The sequence below is a fragment of the Lycorma delicatula genome, chromosome 3, assembly GCF_047948215.1.
Source record: "Lycorma delicatula isolate Av1 chromosome 3, ASM4794821v1, whole genome shotgun sequence".
In the NCBI taxonomy this organism is placed as follows: Eukaryota; Metazoa; Arthropoda; class Insecta; order Hemiptera; family Fulgoridae; genus Lycorma; species Lycorma delicatula.
The window spans coordinates 201,741,313-201,761,842 of record NC_134457.1 but is presented as its reverse complement, the minus strand read 5'-3'; the positions used below and the strand labels follow the sequence as shown (position 1 = coordinate 201,761,842).

Below are 20,530 nucleotides of genomic sequence, written 5' to 3'. Positions count from 1 at the left end.
CTTTAACGTGATACTTAAAATATACAACAACAATAGCAATACAAAAGAAGAGACGTATTTCCTTGAATCAGAAGAACAATATCATACATTACTACATGAAAATCCTGATAACAAAAATAAATATCAACGCAGTCTGGAATAGCTGAAAAAAGTTTAATTTTGTTTAATTTTGAAAAAGAAAGACAGTTGAAACAAATATATTCCAATCCTGAAATACGCGTTCTAACAATATGAATGATGCTGTTCTTGGTAAACTGTAACGTACACAAAGTCGAGAAGGATTTCTCAGATTTAAAATAATTTCACATGAGAGAACGGCTGTAATTTTATAAAGAGGAGTGGTATAAAGTTGAAGCAGCGTATAGCAGTATGCTATTTTTTCTACAAATAAAAACTGGAAATCGCCATGAATCGGTAAATTAATAATGGAAACCTACGGTATTTACCATCGAAGGTGGTTTAAAAATTTCTGCAAACTTTGTATCAACGTTGACTGCCGAGAAAAATTCCAGCTGGAAGAAGCATTAATTGTTCCGATATTTAAGAAGGGAAGCAGGCATTATTAAAAAATTATCGAGGAATCAGTCATATTAAATGTAAAACATACAACACACGCTAAAGTGCTAAAGAACGGATGGGCTTTAAGAAAGGAAAATCGTAAATGGATGATTTTCTTTAAAAATAATATATAGAGAGAACACAACTGTGCCACATAACTATTGTTTGTTAACTTTGTAAAAGCTTTAGATGGAGTGGACAGGAAAAATTTACGAAAAATATTATGTAAATATCCATAAACATATAATACAATATCTTAAATTACATCTTTGATGCAACAGAAATCTGTGTTGTTACCGAGACAGAGGAGATTTTATCAGAAATTACAAACATTTTATTACGACGCAGCTTGTTTTCTATACTTCACAAAATAAATTTTTCAGTACCGTATGACAGTGAATAATCGACTGCACGTAATAGTTACAAATTTCAGGAGGAATAAAGTTTCAGTTATAATAGTCATATATGACAACCAGATTGCGACAGACCATGAATACACTTTACAAAGAGCTACGTAAGAATGATAATATTTAAGTACAATTTTGATTTACCTGTCTCAAAAGCAATGGGATATAAGGATTTTCCACCATTCCTTATAAATTAATGTCGAATAATTTGCCGATCCAATGCGTAAATAGATTCATGATTTTGAGTAATGAGAAATTACATTCACAAAATTGGATATAAATTTCGGAATTGAACAATTCAGTAGGATGCATGGAATCAAATAACAAACACTACGAAATAACGTGAGGAACAACAGATTAAAAAAATTTTACAACACTATAGGTATTGCTGCTAAATTGTAAGGAGGCTAACTTTAAAGGCAGAAAGCAAATTCAGGTGACAGAAATGAGATTCCTAAGATTAATGCTCGACATTATTCGAACAGATTGGTTAAGAAATTATTATACAAGGAAATATTTATGTAAACTCAAAAAAGGATGTTAAAAATAGAAAAATTTATTTAGAACATATGTTCTAATAAGACCAAGGAGAAAAAGAAAAGAGAAGTTACGCCATACAGGTGACACTTAATAGATGCCGGTACAGTAAAAACAATAAATCTTTTAAATATAATGAAATGATTAGAAAGCTTTTTCTTCCTAACAGAACCGATAATTTGTTTCACTGTATAAAACACAGTCGATATCTCGTTTAGCGATAGCGGACTACTGTACGCGCGATTAAATTTTAATCAAATCTATAAATATTGGGACGATCCAAACGAATTGGTGGATAGAATGTATACGCTTGTGAGTGAATACGATGCCGGAAACACAACTGTTTCAAATGAAATTATATCCATAATTGATGAATTGAAAAAAGGTTGAATTTGAATAGAGTATTTGTTTTGAAGTTTATGAAAGATGCAATTACGTTGCTTAAGTTGTAAACTATATAGCTGATGAGATATATAGCCGATTACAAAGATCTTATGAAAGCTACCATCACTACATATGTATAACAAAATAAAATGCAAGATTAAATCAATTATCACAGAAATGATTCCCTAAAACGAAATAACGAAATTAAAAGATATTCATCAAAAATAATATAATACTTTTTTCCACTACTGCTTTTTATTCCACCAATCATGTTTCATTGATAAATTTATTGCATTTTGTTGCTTTATATGAAATATTTTGGGGGTGGGAATTCCCATCACTTAATTTAGGTACATTAAAAATTCATTAACCCTGAAAATGTTGTAAAAGATAGCAATCTTTTATAACAAAAAAAAAAAATGTAGTTTAAAGTGTAGTTATAAATGTCGTTTATTGTAAAAATGTAGTGAAAAAATTACTTTATATGAAATATTTTGGTGGTCGGAATTCCGGCAACCAAATTTATATATATTAAAGAATCAATAAGACTGAAAATTTTGTCGTTAAATGTAATGTTTTTTGTAAAAAAAGTAATGAAAAAATTACTTTATATGAAATATTTTGGTCAATCGAATCTGAGGGGCGAAATTAGATACATTAAAGAATCATTAACCCTGAATGTTGTTAAAGATTGTTGTTCTGGCCAATGAGTGGATGCATAGTTTATTCATAAAAATCTTTAACAACAATAAAATATTAATTTTACATTAACTTTTTAATATAGATGTTTAAAAATGTCTGAAATGGAAGTTAAAATTAAGAAATGGATTAATTTTTTTTTTATTTTCTCAAATATGTTACCGAACAAAGCGCGGTTTTAGATTTAAAAATAAATTCATCTGATTATCCATATGAAGATTTACGGGGTGGATAAAATGTTAATGTATAGTATGTTTATAGAATTTAAAAAATAATGTGAATAATGTGAAGATGAATCTATAAGTATACCGTAGGTGTTGTTGATTTAAACATTAAAATTGAAACCGAAGAAAATTTCAAGCCCAACACAACAACAGCATATTTTTAACCTCGGGGGCCGCAGTTAAGCATTACTGTACAGAGGATGAGAGATGAATGATTTGTAGCGTGTATGAAAAATGCCATGCCTGACCGAGATTCGAACCCGGGACCTCCGGGTGAAAGGCTGTTGTTTTGAAACAACAGCATATTGCTTATTAATATGGCAACGCAGTCGTGTATTCACCATTAACCGATAAAGTAGTAAAAGAAGAACAGTCGATTAGGATTGTTTTTTCTGCTGCTGTAAATCGAAAAGATTGTAAGGGATCAAAGGCCAACTTAACCCGAAAATAATTAACATTATTGTACGATTATATTTTTTAACACGCATACGCTATTGTTGCTTCTGTACAAGAAAATATTTAGTAAAATTTAAAATATATATAAAATAAAAAAAAGTGGGAGATAATATATGTATATAGTAGCGATATGAAAATTAACCGCATTCGCCATCGGAGTTGTGTTCAAGCTGCCGCTGTGCAGCGGCTCACACGATCACGTACCAATCCCCTAAGCGATCACCTGGTTAAAGGATTCAGACCGAAACTATTTTATGCCTTTCGATCGCCGCACTCTTTCATCGGCCGCTCTGCGATTCATTCAGCGTTTAATAAAACGCTTATTTATTTTAATTTTTTTAGATAAATAAGATTAGATAAATAATTTTTAATTAATAAAAAATTATAGGTTCGAACACTGCAACCTACCGAATTGGTCTAGTGGTGAACGCATCTTCCCAAATCAGCTGATTTGGAAGTCGAGTGTTCCAGCATTCAAGTCCTAGTAAAGTCAGTTATTTTTACAAGGATTTGAATACTAGATCGTGGATACCGGTGTTCTTTGGTGGTTGGGTTTTAATTAACCATACACCTAAGGAATGGTCGAACTGAGACTGCACAAGATTACACACTTCATTTACACTCATACATATCATCCCCATTCATCCTCCGTACCTGAACGGTAATTCCCGGAGGCTAAACAGGAAAAAGAAAAGAAAAGCTGAACACTCTTTGCGATCCGAGACAGAGTACTCGAAACGACACGTTGTGTCATGTGCGCTCTACCACATCTAATACAACAAATTGTCGATTTTAACAAACATATTGATGTTATGTTTATTACAGCTGTATACAATGCGAGGAATCCCCAACTAATGATGATGACATCATCAACAAGCTATAGTATGTTATAATAAAATAAGTTAAATAACAAACTATGACTACTGGGCAGAACGTCAGGATATATTTTCCATGAAGAATATTCGTTCCTGTTAAATTTACGTAGCAAAAGAGTGGATTTACTGAAAAAAACAGTAAAAGAGTAGTTCAAATAAATTGGTATCCCTTGGACGCGCCAGCTTTCTCTGAGAGTAAGGATAGCTGAGGTTAAAGGTCATTTTGACGTACTCGGATTTTCATACTACTGTCAGGCTATGTACACATTTCCAGATTAACCACAGATATGGGAATTAATCCTAGCATTCTGTTCTGACAAGAGGATGGGATAATTGTACATTGTAGAACATTCAACTGCATCATTTATAGGTAACACATTGCAGCTAGTATACACAATAGTACACTTTAACATTATTCTTTCAATCTAACAACAATTATCGGTTAAATTCAAACTTTTTCTTTTTACACAAATATATATAATCTGTTCCCTCAAAACAATAAATAGATGGTTAAATATTTATACCTAACTTCAAGAGGAAAAAATCCAACAATAGTTAACGCCTCTATATTCCATATATTCTAACTGGCAGCAGAGCTGCTAATAACAGCTTCCAATGGATGATAATGAAATGAATTTGTAGCGTGGAAAAAAGTTGTACGTCTGACCGAGACACGAAACCAGAACCTCCAGATAAAATACATAGACGCTACTATTTCGCCTATGAGATCGGCAAACCTAATTAAGATATACATTTTTTATATTACTTTATTATACATTAGAAAAATAATATGCTTTTGCAAAAACCTTAGTTTTATTTTTTTTATACTCCTCTAGTAAGTGTTTTTGATTATATATCTGAAAATCGTATGAACAATACCATTTTTTTATAGAATTAGATTATGCAATAGTAACAAAAATAAAATTTAATTTCGTAATATTACTTCTGGTGTTAAAAATAATACAAGCGATTCGTAATTGACATGATACTAGTGGATCCTATATTTTTATTACTTTTTCAACAAAATTTACAGAAACACGTTAAGATATTGTAATATTATCCACTGAAGATTATTTCCTCACGCATTTTAAATGTGCTTATATTTTGAAATTAATTATTTTTTATAGATAAAGTTCACTAGCTGTATTTAATCTTATCCGAATGTTACAAAAGATGACTTAGAACATTATGTAGTTAGGGGGTAATTTTATTTTATTCCTGATTATTATTTTTCCTGAAATTGTTTTATCATTTTTACTTGATCATTTTATGAAATTATTCTTCAAAAAAACTGAAAAATTACTCTTTTGACTACATTTATCCATTGTTTAACATTACCCTTATCCAAAACACGCAAAAAATTAAAGATACTAACTGTCTTATGTAATTTAAAACTTTTTTTTCTTAAAATTTATCTTTTTTTTGTAATGAACGGATATGTTTAAAGCGCAATTAACTTTTTTCCATGCAGGCAATTTATAGTAAGTTAAGCCAAAAAAAAAAAACATGATCATATAAACTGTAGTCTGACCCAGTAGGTTACAGTAAACGTTATTTCTTGACTTTTATAGTACGCTTTTATTATCTCCATAGCAGTTTACGGAGCAATTATTTTTTAAATGAAATACCTCAAAATCCCCGACGAAATAATGGTTATATTTTATTACTGCATACGTTTTGCTTATTCAGCTAATCAAAACGAACGAGGTAATTTTTTTTTTAATTTTACTAGTAAAAATAACTTTTACTGAAAGAATTATTTGGTATACAGCTGATAACTGGTAAACCATTGACTGAAAAACGTCAAAACTGGAAAAGAAAAATGAGAAAATATTAATTAATAGGGTACGTTTTCGAATCCATTTACGCGTTTCACACGGACGCAAACTCTTATTACCTTTTGATAAAAGGTAGTCAAAATAAAGTATATTTATAAGTATTTTGTAAATTTCTTCATAATCTTACTCATTAATTTACGTGGATTAATAGAAAATTAAATGAGAAATAAAGTAAGACTACTCAATATTGGTTTTAAACTCAATTGGTTTTAAACTCATCTGCTATCATACTGTGCATCTGATAGAACCCAAGTTACATTTTTTTTTGCCGGCCTCCGTGGCGCGAGTAGTAGCTTAACGCCTTTCATCTGAAGGTCCCGGGTTCGAATCCCGGTCAGGCATGGCAGTTTCACACGCTACAAAAATTATCATTCATCTCATCCTCTGAAGTAATACCTAACAGTGGTCCCTGAGGTTAAAAAAAGTTATATTTTTTAATTCAGAATATGAAGCTGACTACAAATTTATTTTTATCTAATAAAAAAATAAAGTTTTTGTAATAAATATTAGACGCCCGAAACTGTAAAAAACTGTAAACATATTTAAGCCTAAGTTTATGGATGTTAGGAATGAATTCCTAATTTTGAAATTATTCTTTAAAATTTATGCAATTTTTAAATCAATTATTTACCAAAAACTGCTTTTGCATGTATTGCATATCTTCTATGTAAAAATGTTTGTCCAGTTCTACTATAATTTATTGCTTACAGATGTATCTTATTGCGCACGCAGCCCCCATCGGAAGGACAATTATCCGTGACGTCTGGTATACTGGGGCGACTTAACCGATGGAAAAATGATTCATCGAACGTAAGTAATATTAATAACAGTTTTAAATTATTATATATTTTCACTAAGTATTTACATTGTCTTATATAAAAATAATTTTTAATTTAAATACTACTGACACATTAGACTATTGTAATTCAATCTTTTCCTAATTTATCTTTTGTGTGTATGAGAAGTAGTAACAGCAAAACATGATTTCTGATTTTTATGAAAATTTTGGTATGAGGTTCTTTGATATTTAGCTAAACGACGTGTAAGTAATAAGTCTTAAATATTCCTTTCATAGCGGCTACGAGAGCTGCTGAGAAGAACCCTGATTGCTGATCCTGATTCAGTGAGCACTGTCTGATGAGTCCTCTTTGCGCACGTATGCTTCTATTTTTTTTTTTTTTTATACACCGTAGCTAAAACGATTAAATAATTAAAAAAACCTTCATAAGAATTTTGTTAAATTATCTTTCAGGCAGTCGTAGTCAGAGCCAAAGATTGTTTACGATAATGTTAATACCATGATTTTTAGCAATTTTTACACAACCGATTAGGAACAAAAATTCTGTTTTGTATTTCATTCGAAATGTTTTATTTATTAATTCAATTACGTTGTGAAGCTTAATTTTTTAAATTCAGTGTAAACTAAACTTACAAATTTGAAAACTGAATTTAACTAGTATGTGTAAACTTGTTAATATCAAATTTATATTAAAAATAGATATCATAAAATATTGTAACAAGATCGGTATAAAGGACCTGAGTAACGGATTCCTGCCAATTAACACGAAAGTAGTAGAAAATATAATAATAGGAAAAATCCAGAAAGGAGCTAAAAGAAACCCTTTTACTTAAGCTTACAGGGCCGTTTAACAATCGTCCTTTGTAATACTGTCCCCTGACACACCTAAATAGATGTTGTTCAATGAAAAGGGGTTACCGGACCAGGGTAGGAATCTCATGGGAAAATGTGAGGGCGGGCGGACGATCATTCTCGCGTTTCGAGTTGGGTCTGGTCTTGCAGGTAAAGGGGATAGGAATATAAATATTCCGATGAAGACCAGTTGACGGTCAGTCTGCAAGAGTTATAAGCGAAGGGTTATTCTGCGAGGAGGAGCGAATTTTTAATGCGTACACGTTCGATGCGATTAAGGTGTCATCACAAGTAATTTTAGTGTGGACAGTACATGAAAACAAATGGTTCGGTGAGTTACTGTTAGACTATAAGTGAAAGAGATAATGTACTAAATTTCATTTATAAATTGTTACGGTAGTTTTATTGGTGAACAGCAAAGGTATTTGGAGTGAAAGAACTTTATACTTGTCTTATCTATTGTAACACTGTTGTCAATACAAGACTAGTGGTTAAAAGTGTTAAGATTAGCTGTCATGCTAAAGTCTTTCGTCAATGGGACTGAATTCTGGTTTTCAATATTTAACTACCTGTAAATAAGTCCCGAGGATTACTTTAAATTCTGTTTTGTATGTGATCACTGTTTATTATTATTATTATTGTGGTTGCGATTACTACTTTTATTATTTGTTTATTACTGTCTATTTAATAATAATAATTATTATTATCATTATAATTATTGATTTGTCGTGTTTTACTTGTGTTTTTAAACAAACATATTGTAATTACACAACCATTTTCAATTGTCAATCTCTCAATATCCTGATCGAGCCGCGAACGAACACGCAATAATATCTTTTCTAGTTAAATCAAACTTGAAAGAAAAAGGACGTATGGTTATACGTGAAATATAATAAAATCATAAAATATATATATGCATATTGTAAAATCATTTATGCTGAAAAACATGCTCGTAGATAAGATAAATTAGAAAACAAGATTACGCTCAAAATTCTTTTACAAAACTTTTCCTTTAAAACTAAAACTTCATGGCAATTTTGATTTTTAAAAAAAGACCCCCCTGAATCACTAGTCTCCATTTTTTTTTTTTTTTTATTATAAAATTATACTACTTTTGAATCACTCTACATATACGACTACAGTTTTCACCAAGACTAATGAATGAATTATTACGTCATACCTGATCGAGAACATTTATGTTTTTTATTACATTATGTAAAGATTATCTTTTACTTTACTTGTATTACGCAAATAAAATTTTCATAGGATACATTAATCTCCGTAAAATAAATTCAATGCATTATTATATTAATTACTGAACATATAGTACACATTTAGGCATGTAAAATCAAAAGACTGAAGAGTGAATAAAGATTTTTTTCATTGCAGTCCTGTAGAAGCATTTAAACACACTATCTAACGTAGTTTTCAATACACTTGAAATCTGTAACTGTACAGTAAAAAAAAAGAGAGAATTTTAAATTCTGTTACTACTCGCATAAATGAAAGTGTGGAATTAGAGGTATGTTTGTTAGAGCAAGATTTTCTAACAGAATAAATACTGACATTATTAAATAGAGATTAAAGTGGTTTATCTAGTATACAATTCTTATCCTATGAATGATTAAGTACACACGCATGCGCATGTATACAGAATATATGTATATCAATGCGCGCACATACAAACGCAATTTTTTTTGTTGAGAAAACTGCAATTTTATGGAAATAATATTTGTTAAAATTCAGAAAATTTTAATTCGTGGTTTATTCCAACTATATTAAATCTAAAAATAAATAAATTTTATAAGAAAGTATGCGGTTTTTTTCTTTTTAGTCGATTTAACTTTAGTATTCAGATAACAAACAGGAGTCACTTCATCCACAGCTGAACTATAATAAGGGAAAAAGTTCAATCTGCTTAAGTGGCTTCGATTTTCTACGCAATAAGCCTAACTTCCACCTTTCTATTTATAGCTTCTTTTATCAAGGAATAAAAATAAATCGAGTAAAACAATACAAGTAGCCTTCAGTATATAATAGAGTAAATTTTATGAAAATTAAGTAAAGAAAAAACCATTAAAAAAAACCGTAATACATTAAAGTAACTATATATACATGTTATATATATAAATACGTTTTCCCAAAACATCTTTCTAAAAAGTATATATTACGTTCTCATATAATTATTATTATTTTACTTTGGGTCATTCGATTGGTGTGATATTATTGCCAGTTTCTTTTTTCTTCTCTGTTAAATATTTAAATATTAACACATTTAATACATCCAGTCTCTTCCTTCTTCCAAAGCTTTCTACCCTGTTCACATCCCTCTATTACAGAATTAACTAAATTTGTACGTTTAATATGTGTAATGCTAAATTAGTTTGTTGCATTACAAAATTTTGCCCTAAATTTTTATTTTTTCCACTTAGTCCTTTACAACTTTCATCGATCCATTTAATCTTCAACAAATTCCTGTTGTCAAATAGAGAAAATATTTTACAACTGAGATATTTTTTCTTCTCAGCTTTACAGTTATCAATATTTACTTCTATAAAGTTTGACATCCCAAGCAAACATTTCTAAGATTTTTTTCCTAACTCTCTTTTGTAATAGAACGATTTTACAGTAGAAGACTGTAAAATCGTTCTATGGTTACGAAAGAGCATTACGAGCATTAAATATGTATTTTTTTATAAATTTTATATTTTAAATGCTTCGTTTTAGAAATTTGAGTTAAGTTATAAATAATATCTTTAAAGGTAGAAAGGTACCTTTTTTTCGAATAACTACCTGAAATTACTTGCTCGATTGAATTTTAGAATCCCATAGAATTTTTTGGAATAAAGATTTCGTCTTGGAGTAAGATAAAGATACAAAGGTATGCAAAGGTAGGTATGCAAAGGCTTTACATATTCTTTGACTATTTCATTTATAAAAATAATAATTTATTTTTTCATATTTCAATTAAATTATGGATAAATATTTCTGCAATGTTTCAAAAACTTTTGTATTTTAAAATAGCTTTTATTCCAATATCTATTACGATAATTTTATAGAAATAAATTTAGAAGTTAGCAGTATTTAGATTTCGAACGCCTGCTTTTTTATTTACGTAATCTAACAATTTGTCAAAATACAAAAGAAAATTCCTTAAATATTTCTTTTTGGCCGGTTGAATTTTATTATATCCTATCAAGTTTTATTCTTCTTCTTTGTATACGAATCTAATATATACTGAATTTTCACGATCACCCTGGTTCTCTTGGGAAATAATGGACGCGTTTCTTGTTGCCTTCCTCAAACTAAACTCCGCCCACTACCATTGACTTGACCATTCTTCCGCCACTGCGCGTGAGGGATATGTAAAATTATTTACTGGCGGCCGATACTCGCCAGGTCACAGTGTCCTGTACAGCTTACACCATTTTATAGGTGCATTATCCATCTCCTTCTGATAATAACCCACCAGATCTCAGACACTATCGCTGCCTGTCCACCACTGCTTGTTCAAAATATCTCTATTCGCAGTTAACCAAAACATCTGATAGCCGTTCCCCTATCCGCAGCTCAAGGAATCGCCCTAATGTTTACAATTTATGCTCCTAATTCTTAGGGCAGGGATTAAGTTCAATAACTTTTAAATAAACGTCTCATTTTTCGGTTTAGTTAAATTATGGCTGTAAAGATAATCGACATTTTGGAATTTTATATCACAATTTTTTTTCTATATTTACTTAAATAAATACGAATATTTTCAAAAATCTTTCTAATTTGTTTGACTATTTCATGAACTTTATTATTGTTTTCATTTGGATTTGATATTTGAAAGAAAATTGTATGAAACGATTTAAATATATATATTCTGATTATTTGTATATTAGTTATATATTAGATGATAATTTCGAATAACTACCTGAAATTACTTGCTCGATTGAATTTTAGAATCCCATAGAATTTTTTGGAATAAAGATTTCGTCTTGGAGTAAGATAAAGATACAAAGGTATGCAAAGGTAGGTATGCAAAGGCTTTACATATTCTAAACGTGGCCTGCCTACACAATTTTTCCTTCTACCTGTCCTTCCAATATTAAAGCGACTATTCCAGGATGCCTTAGTATGTGGCCTATAAGTCTGTCTCTTCTTTTAGCTATATTTTTCCAAATGCTTCTTTCTTCATCTATTTGCCGCAACACCTCTTCATTTGTCACTTCATCCAGCCATCTGATTTAGCACCATTTCAAAAGCTTCTAATCTTTTCTTCTCAGATACTCCGATCGTCCAAGTTGCACTTCCATATAAAGCGACACTCCAAACATATACTTTCAAAAATCTATTCCTGACATTTAAATTAATTTTTGATGTAAACAAATTATATTTCTGACTGAAGGCTCGTTTCGCCTGTGCTATTCGGCATTTTATATCGCTCCTGCTTCGTCCATCTTTAGTAATTCTACTTCCCAAATAACAAAATTCTACCTTCGTAATCTTTTCTCCTCCTATTTTCACATTCAGTGGTCCATCTTTGTTATTTCTACTATATTTCATTACTTTCGTTTTGTTCTTGTTTATTTTCATGCGGTAGTTCTTGCGTAGAACTTCATCCGTGCCGTTCATTGTTTCTTCTAAATCCTTTTTACTCTCAGCTAGAATTACAATATCATCAGAAAATCGTAGCATCTTTATCTTTTGACCTTGTACTGTTACTCCGGATCTAAATTGTTCTTTAACATCATTAACTGCTAGTTCTATTAAAAGATTAAAAAATAACGGTGATAGGGAACATCCATGTCGGACTCCCTTTCTTATTACAGCTTCTTTCTTATGTTTTTTCAATTATTACTGTTGCTGTTTGGTTCCTACTGTATATTATGGTAACCATGCTGTAATGGTATATCATGGTTAGCTTCATCACCAACATGTGAAAATTTCTTAACATTTGATTTTATGATTGAAATTTTAATTTCATATTGTTTTTTTGTTTTTTTTTCACTGCGAATTCTTTGAAAATATCTCCACAACTTTACCCTTTACACATTACTCTATTAGATTAAATTAACTGAATATCTAAATCATATAGCCCAAAAATCTAGACTAGTTACAGGAATTTACTACAAATTTACTCCTGTTGAACTTTCTTTCGAATTCAAAATTATCAATTCTTACGTGAACCTACCTTTCTTCCAATATTTTTGTACATCAAATCTCTACAATACATATAAATATTTTTTTAGGATTTCTTTCTTATTACATCTGCGTATGATAAATAGCAGGGTTTTTTTATAAAATTGCTTTTATACCAGTCTGCATTTAATATCTTCCTTATGTTAATTGTCTATTTTGATTTATTAGTTATAATTTAAGATTTAATTACTTTCTATCATATTCCAGTATCCCTACTTACATTCTTGATGTTTTAAACTTTATTTTCCTCCTAGCAGAGAATTCACGCCACTAAGTGTTTCTTCTAGCTTATTTTTATCTTTAATTATAAAATAACAATACTGTTTGTGAACTATTAAATCTGTACTTTATATTCTTGTATTGTTACTCCTTTTGTTCAGAATCCTCTATTAACTCTTCTTGTATTGATTCTTCTTCTATATAGAAGTTAAAAAGGAAGAAGGACAGATTACATCCTTCCACACTTCTTTTTGTATTTGAGCTTGCCTTTCTTCTTATAAAAAGGCTGCAAAAACTTCCTTCGATGGTGAGGAAATTAGATTTTGTCATTTCAATCGATCTTTACATCCGGACTCTCTCGAGGAAAAAAATATGTTTCTTTAGTATTTAAACAACTTTATATCCTATTTCCATGCTTATGCTAATTTAAGTACATACGCGATTAATAAATTTCTACAAATATTTTCTGTTATTTTATTAAACTTTTGTAAATTTTTATTCGCGCTGTTAAGTACTTTAAAGTCTTTGCTTTTTCAAAAGATTATTTTTTTGTAAGAAAATAATTTAAAATTTTATATATATATAATCCTATGTTTATTATTTTACCTATCGAATTAAAATGAACTAATCCGTTGTTATTAACATCTGGTGACATACGAGTATATACAAAGTACGGTATGTATATCATATCTGATATGCTCTGTATATCATATTTTCTTAGTGGCGAATATCCTAAAATATGAAAATAACATGGAACTTGTTTTACATTCCACATCCTGAACGCTATTGGAAAATTTTTAATCGGTTACTGCGTATATAGTAGAGGTAATCTTCCTTTTTATTTCAAGTACTATACAATTTTTTTGCTACCGTATAAGAAAAGAACTGGTCATTACCGTCTAACTCGAGATTTATTATACCTTTTTTTTTCCCTCTACTCCCCTGGGCCGGACCGACTTGGTGGTATTACGCCACCCAGGGGAGTGTTCGTTACTCTAATTAACCCTCCCCACCTACCGGCATGGCAGGTCGGGCTAACCGGTGGCTCTTTTGAGGTTTCTTTCATTTTTGTCCTTTATGGCACCACACCATATCTCAATGCCGTGGTGTGGCCCACGGATCTTTTGTTATTTTTTATTCCTACCAAACACACCCAAGGAGTCCTCAGCAGATCATTGAAACTAGCACACCTCAGCATGCTGGCTCTCACTGTTGAGGCTGTCCACCCCACCTAACAAACTAGTACCCCATATTTCTTTCATCTATGCTCTTTTGCTTTAAAACTGTTCTTATGTAATCAGCAACCTTTTTCCATTTTACCTCACTATCAAGCATATAATCAACTGTTTCCTTCGGCGTTTTCCCTCTAATACCTGCATACTGCCTTAACTCCTGCCATTTGTGGCACCTGAAAATGGTATGCTCAACATCATCTTGTTCTACACAGTACATACACATAGGCTGATCTCATTTGGCAATTTTATGAAGATATGCATTGAAACAACCATGCCCTGTTTAAAATTGTGTAACATAATAATCTATTTCACCGTGACGCCTACTTGTCCATATTAATATGTCAGGTATTAATAATCTAGTCCAATTAGCTACCCCTGCATCCAGCCATCTTTGCTGCCATAAGTTATATATCTCTTCTTTTACTTCATTATCTGTTCTTTCTTTCTTTCTTTTTCCTGTTTAGCCTCCGGTAACTACCGTTTAGATAATACTTCAGAGGATGAATGAGGATGATATGTATGAGTGTGAATGAAGTGTAGTCAGTCTTGTACATTCTCAGTTCGACCATACCTGAGATGTGTGGTTAATTGAAACCCAACCACCAAAGAACACCTGTATCCACGATCTAGTATTCAAGTCCGTGTAAAAATAGCTGGCTTTACTAGGACTTGAACGCTGTAACTCTCGACTTCCAAATCAGCTGATTTGGGAAGACGCGATAACCACTAGACCAACCCGGTGGGTTATTCATTATCTGTTCTGCCTAAGTATTTCTCAACTCTGTATTATACCTGTCAAGCGCTATCTAATTTTTATAGTAAAACAGATGTTGGTAGGCATTGATGAAGATCATAACCAGTAGCGGCTCGTAGTTAAAATTAGTGGGGATGCTACACCAGAAAATCTTTTTCTGGGCCTTCTCAAGGCCATGGTTACAGTTTTCTGTAAAATAAAAAAACCGAAAGAATTAATAAAATAGAATAGCGCGAAGCCGGATAATAATTAACTGTACACTTTATCACATTCAAAAATATGGTACACGGAATATGATATTCGGTTTAACCGAAGAAATAATAAAATATAAATACACAAAATATTTTTTAGTATTAATAGGTAAAAATAAACTGTCCGTTTAAAACACTATAGTCTAACGGTACTTAATTTAAATTTCTATATACACAAACAAATACATAATTAGTTTTTATTAATTATCTTCTTTTTCGCCCTTCCAGCGTATTTTTGGACAGATTTGGCAATCAAAGAGTCCTTGCTTTCCGCCAACTTCTGATCGCTACTGAAAAAACAACTAAACCGCTTTCATATTCCTTCCACCCAATAAAATAGAAAAGGGAACGAACAAGGTACGTTTGATACGCACGCAGAGTAAAAAAATCTACGTTCCACCAGCACGCCAGGGTTGGCACTGCGGGAGCGGCAGTGCTCTCTCTCCCTCGCAGAAACGCGTGCAGCTTCTTATGTGCGCATGTGCACAACAGCCAAAGACCGGGTCGCTGGAACTCTGATGCGCACAGTTATATACACAGATTTTTGTATCTTTTCCATAAACTGGGGGATGGCTACTAACATTAAGCTTAAGGATTATATTTTGTACAATTATAAAGAAAGAATTAGAGAAAAAAAGGATTCATCATATCAAATGTTGTCGATAATATCAAGTGGAAATAGAGGGTACTGCAGTTCCACAGTGCCTATACGCGATCCGCCACTGGTCATTACTGTCTTCTACTCAATATTTTATACAAAATTATTGATGAAATCAACATTAAGCTTAAAAAAATTAAATAGATGAGAAGAGTTTTTAAATAGTTATAATACATTAGTTTATAAGTTCCTTTAACATTTCAACAATAATAATGTTTTCATCATGACTAATTTTAGAGACGTTTTATATGTTTATACAGATTGTAACATAACTACAAATTGTTCATGAAATAATAGACAAGTGAGGAACAGTAAATAATATTACTGTTTAATATTACAATATTAGGCATATTGATGTACTAAAACATTTAAAACTAAGTCATTTAAAACGGACTTTCTTAAATGAGATGAAACTGACTACATATATATATATATATATATATATATATACACACACACACACAAACAAATGTGGGCACAAACACACACACACAATGACAACATTTTTAAATTATACATTAAATCTCAATTCTTTGAAGTGATCTCAAATAAAAAATCAGAACGTATTTTTTTTAATTTTGCCCAGAATTAAAAAAACTTAAGTTTAAAAGTAAAACTGGAAAAATATTGTTTCTTGTGAGTTCTTAAAGTTGGTTTAATTTTTTTTTGTGAAAAAAAATGTTATTTTTAATTCTGTTTTCGTTAAAGAGTAGTTAAGATAAAAACATAGCTCGGTTGAAAAATCCGTTTCCAAGAAACAGGAAGGTTAGAAACCTGCAGCTTGACAAAATAAAAAAGAGATATTGAGAAACGAGGTAAACGCGTGGAAAACAGCTTAGATTACATGGAATGTAGTTTATATATATATATATATATATATATATATATATATATATATATATATATATATATATATATAGTATATATATACTAAAATAATATACGTACGTATAATAATATACGTAAATAGTATATATACACTATATATATACACTATTTACGTCAAGCTGCTTTCCATATCATTTCCTAACTTTCGCATGAAGAACTTTAAATGTCACTGTGTTATCAGGTTACGTATCATTACGCACTGTGTTATCAGGTTACGTATCATTAAGCTACATTAATCCAGTCTTTATCATTGATACAGAAAAAATCTTCAAATTGTCGATGTTGACTAAATAGTTTTTTGTTAATAAAATTATCTATTAAAATTATTTGGGATAAGTTAATCTCCATAATAACTTTCTTCATAAAATAAACAAAAGCAATCATTAAAATCAGTCGATTTGATGAATAGAAAGGTTTAACAAACGTTAAATGCAGGTCGAATTGACAACTTTAATTTTTTTAAATCTGTTAAAAACTGAAGATATTCTCGTTCGATTCCACACCTACTTTTTACTTCCTTGTACGAAGTAAAGGAATTATTTGATCGCGAAAAATTTCGGCTTTCAGATTTCAACGGAAATATCCATTTTGACCATCCCTGAATACATTTTGACTAGTTTTGGCGTGACGTCTGTACGTTCGTACGTACGTATCTCGCGTAACTCAAAAACGATTAGTCGTAGATGTTGAAATTTTGAATTTAGCAGTGCTGTAACCTCTAGTTGTGCACCTCACCTTTTGACCCCAATCGACTGGACTAAACGTGTCCAAAATAAATAAAAAATAAAATTTTGCACTTTTTTTTCTTAACTACAGTAATACGCCCTCATTGAGAGATTTTCGACGATAAATCATAAGTGGTATTTATTTTCATTGGTTTCAGAGTTACAGCCAAATAAAATTTTAATTAATGATATATTTGGATCTTACAAGACGAAGGCACATCGGTTCGAATCCAACTTCATTTCCTTTTTTTAACTTTTTTTTTTTTTAATTTAAACATATTGATTTATTAATAACTATTAACCTCAGATTGAAAAAAAAAATATGAAAAAAATGAGAAGTTATTAGTGAAATAAATTTTTTTGTATTTTAATTTTAATTCAGACATTTTTACAAATTTTTAATAAATCAATATATCTAAATTACAAAATAAAAAAAATATATATATGTATATGTCACATTCGAACCGGTGTGCGCATGGTACGGATACGACATGTTCTCATACCACATAACTACTTGAGCGACGTGAGACAAAATTAAAATATAAAATGCAACGTCACATGGAGGGTGTCTTTTCCAATGGGGTCAGGATGACACGGACACCATAAAAAAAAAGTGATGCAATGTGGTGTCCACCTCAATGCAATTCTGTAACTGTCCACTTTCTTAAAGAATTGGAGGATAGTATCTCACTTTTAAATAAAATAAGTTTAAATGAAGTGCAGAAAAAAATGTGTATAGGGCAATTTAATAGGCGTACAAGGAAGTCACGTGGTATCCACATCAGATTTTTTTCATTATTGTGAAGCGGATTATAAGTTTAAGCTTCTAACTAATCCTCAAAGATATAATGCGACCAGAAAAATATTTTATTTAGATGATATACATTTCCGTTATTATAAATCATGACGCAATCGCTTATAATGAAATTAAATCGACAACAAATATCAATAATTAATAAAATGTTTTCGAAAATGAATACTCTTTAAAATTATTTGCACCATTTAATTTTGAATTAATTATTGTATCTCATTAACATCAAATGACATAAATAGCTAAACGTAGCTTATATAACAGTATTTTCCGTCCATCCAAATAAACTAATAATAAATTTATACTCAATTTAACTTTTTTTTTAAATACTCAGCCATTCCCAATTAAAGGAAAAATCATCAATTACAAATATTAAAGTACAAAATTTTAGATTAGATAAAACCAATAGCTACTATTAAATGATGAGAATGTATTATCAGCAATTTTGAAAATATAATCAAATGAACTCAACGTTAATAATTACTATAAAAAATAGTATCCTCTTTTTGGTAAGAGTAATCACCTTGTATAACGCTGGCGACTAGATAGTTTTAATTTTCATATAGTACTTCTGGATAAACCAGTCACGGTTCAAAAGTAATGATAATTTTAATATACACCCAAAATTGTTTTTAAAATTTCACATTATTTCAAGGTGTAGTCAACTTTAACAATATAGTTTACCACTAATTTTTGGTAAGCGAAATTGTTAGAGGTTAACTTAAAAATGTTTAAGTTAATTATCTTTTTCATAAAAAAGGATGGTGCGTGGGTTTGTTTGTTTGTCGTATGACCTCACATTTTTATTTTAGCTGCTATTGACGCAAAGCAGACCAATGGTGGTGTGCCGGGTGACTCTCTCCGATTCTCTCTCAGTCGCTCTCTCCCATAAGAAGCAGTCCGTTATCAATTAATTTATAGATTACAAATTATTTCTTAGAAATTTCATTTCTAAGCGTAGATTACTTTTATTTGTATTTTTATTTACTTATTGTAATTCATTCATTTTATTTATTTAATTTTATTAATAAAAGAAAGGGATTATTAATTAATATTTAAAAAAAAAGGGATTCTTTATTTAGCAGGAGCAAATCGTTGGCGCGCATTCAGCCGGCGCATCACGTGGTCCGCTCTGCGCCAACAGCAGCAGCAGCTGGACTTGCAACTAACACAGCCTCACACGAAGACACACAAGACTAAACGGAATCAGAAGGCGTCCCCAAGCCAACTCCCTGTTATCAGTAATGCTAGCGTTAAACATTATATTTCTATTAAAACCTATTAAGTTCTATATCCTCTCACTCCTTAAGTCTATTGTAATGTAAAAAAAAACCAAAATGTTCCGAAAAATATTCTCTACACAGTAATATATCTTTTTTAAAGATATTTTTATAAAATACTTAATATTCTCATAAATTTGAGGATAAACACGTATCGAAGATCCAGAGGCAGAGCCCCCTGGTTAGACGGTCCAGAGTGCGCAGCGAGCCCAGACCAGCTAGTATTTAAAAAGTAATGGATTATTGTCGGCCGACTGGTAGGTAGCGTCTCGGCCTGTCATCCGGAGGTCCCGGGTTCGAATTTCGGTCGGGTATGGCATTTTCACACGCTACAAATCATCCATCTCATCCTCTGAATCAATACCTAATTGTGGATCCGGAGGTTAAAAAAAAGTAACTGACTACTATTTACAACACAATATTCTTCACTGAATTGAATTTTTTTTTTTTTTTGTTTAAAAACTACCCTATTAATTTTTTTGGGTGACAATAGAAGGATTAGTTTTCAATCATTTTCAGTTGTGACCATTATATTCGGCTATTTTCTTAATAGGCATATGGATGAAGAAAACCCAACTAACAAGGAACGTATCGTCTTGTCCAACTGATAAATTAGAATTAATACGATCTTTTAAAATTTAGAAAATTATTTTCGAATAATTATTTTAAGTAAATGAAATTAAACAGTAATTCACAAAGTTAAATATTATATTACCAAAAAGTAATTTCAACATTCTTCTGTACGGTGCGAAATTCTCTTTTTCAAGGATAAAAAAGAACCTGTCTGTTTCAAAAAAAAAAAATTATTAACAATTATTAAGGTTTAATAATACAAAGAACCCTTACTACAATTATTTACATATACCTTACTATATTAGAAATTATTAAGGGATAAT

At 30.6% G+C, this 20,530-nt stretch overlaps 1 protein-coding gene across 1 annotated transcript in view; it reads left to right on the top strand.

Moving 5' to 3' along the window:
- Positions 1–20,530, top strand: part of LOC142321285 (atrial natriuretic peptide receptor 1) — a 251,566-nt gene that overhangs the window by 113,560 nt on the left and 117,476 nt on the right. The window contains exon 3 of the mRNA XM_075359283.1: positions 6,711–6,788. Coding sequence (XP_075215398.1) covers positions 6,711–6,788 — 78 coding nt within the window. The remainder of the gene's footprint in view (positions 1–6,710; positions 6,789–20,530) is intronic.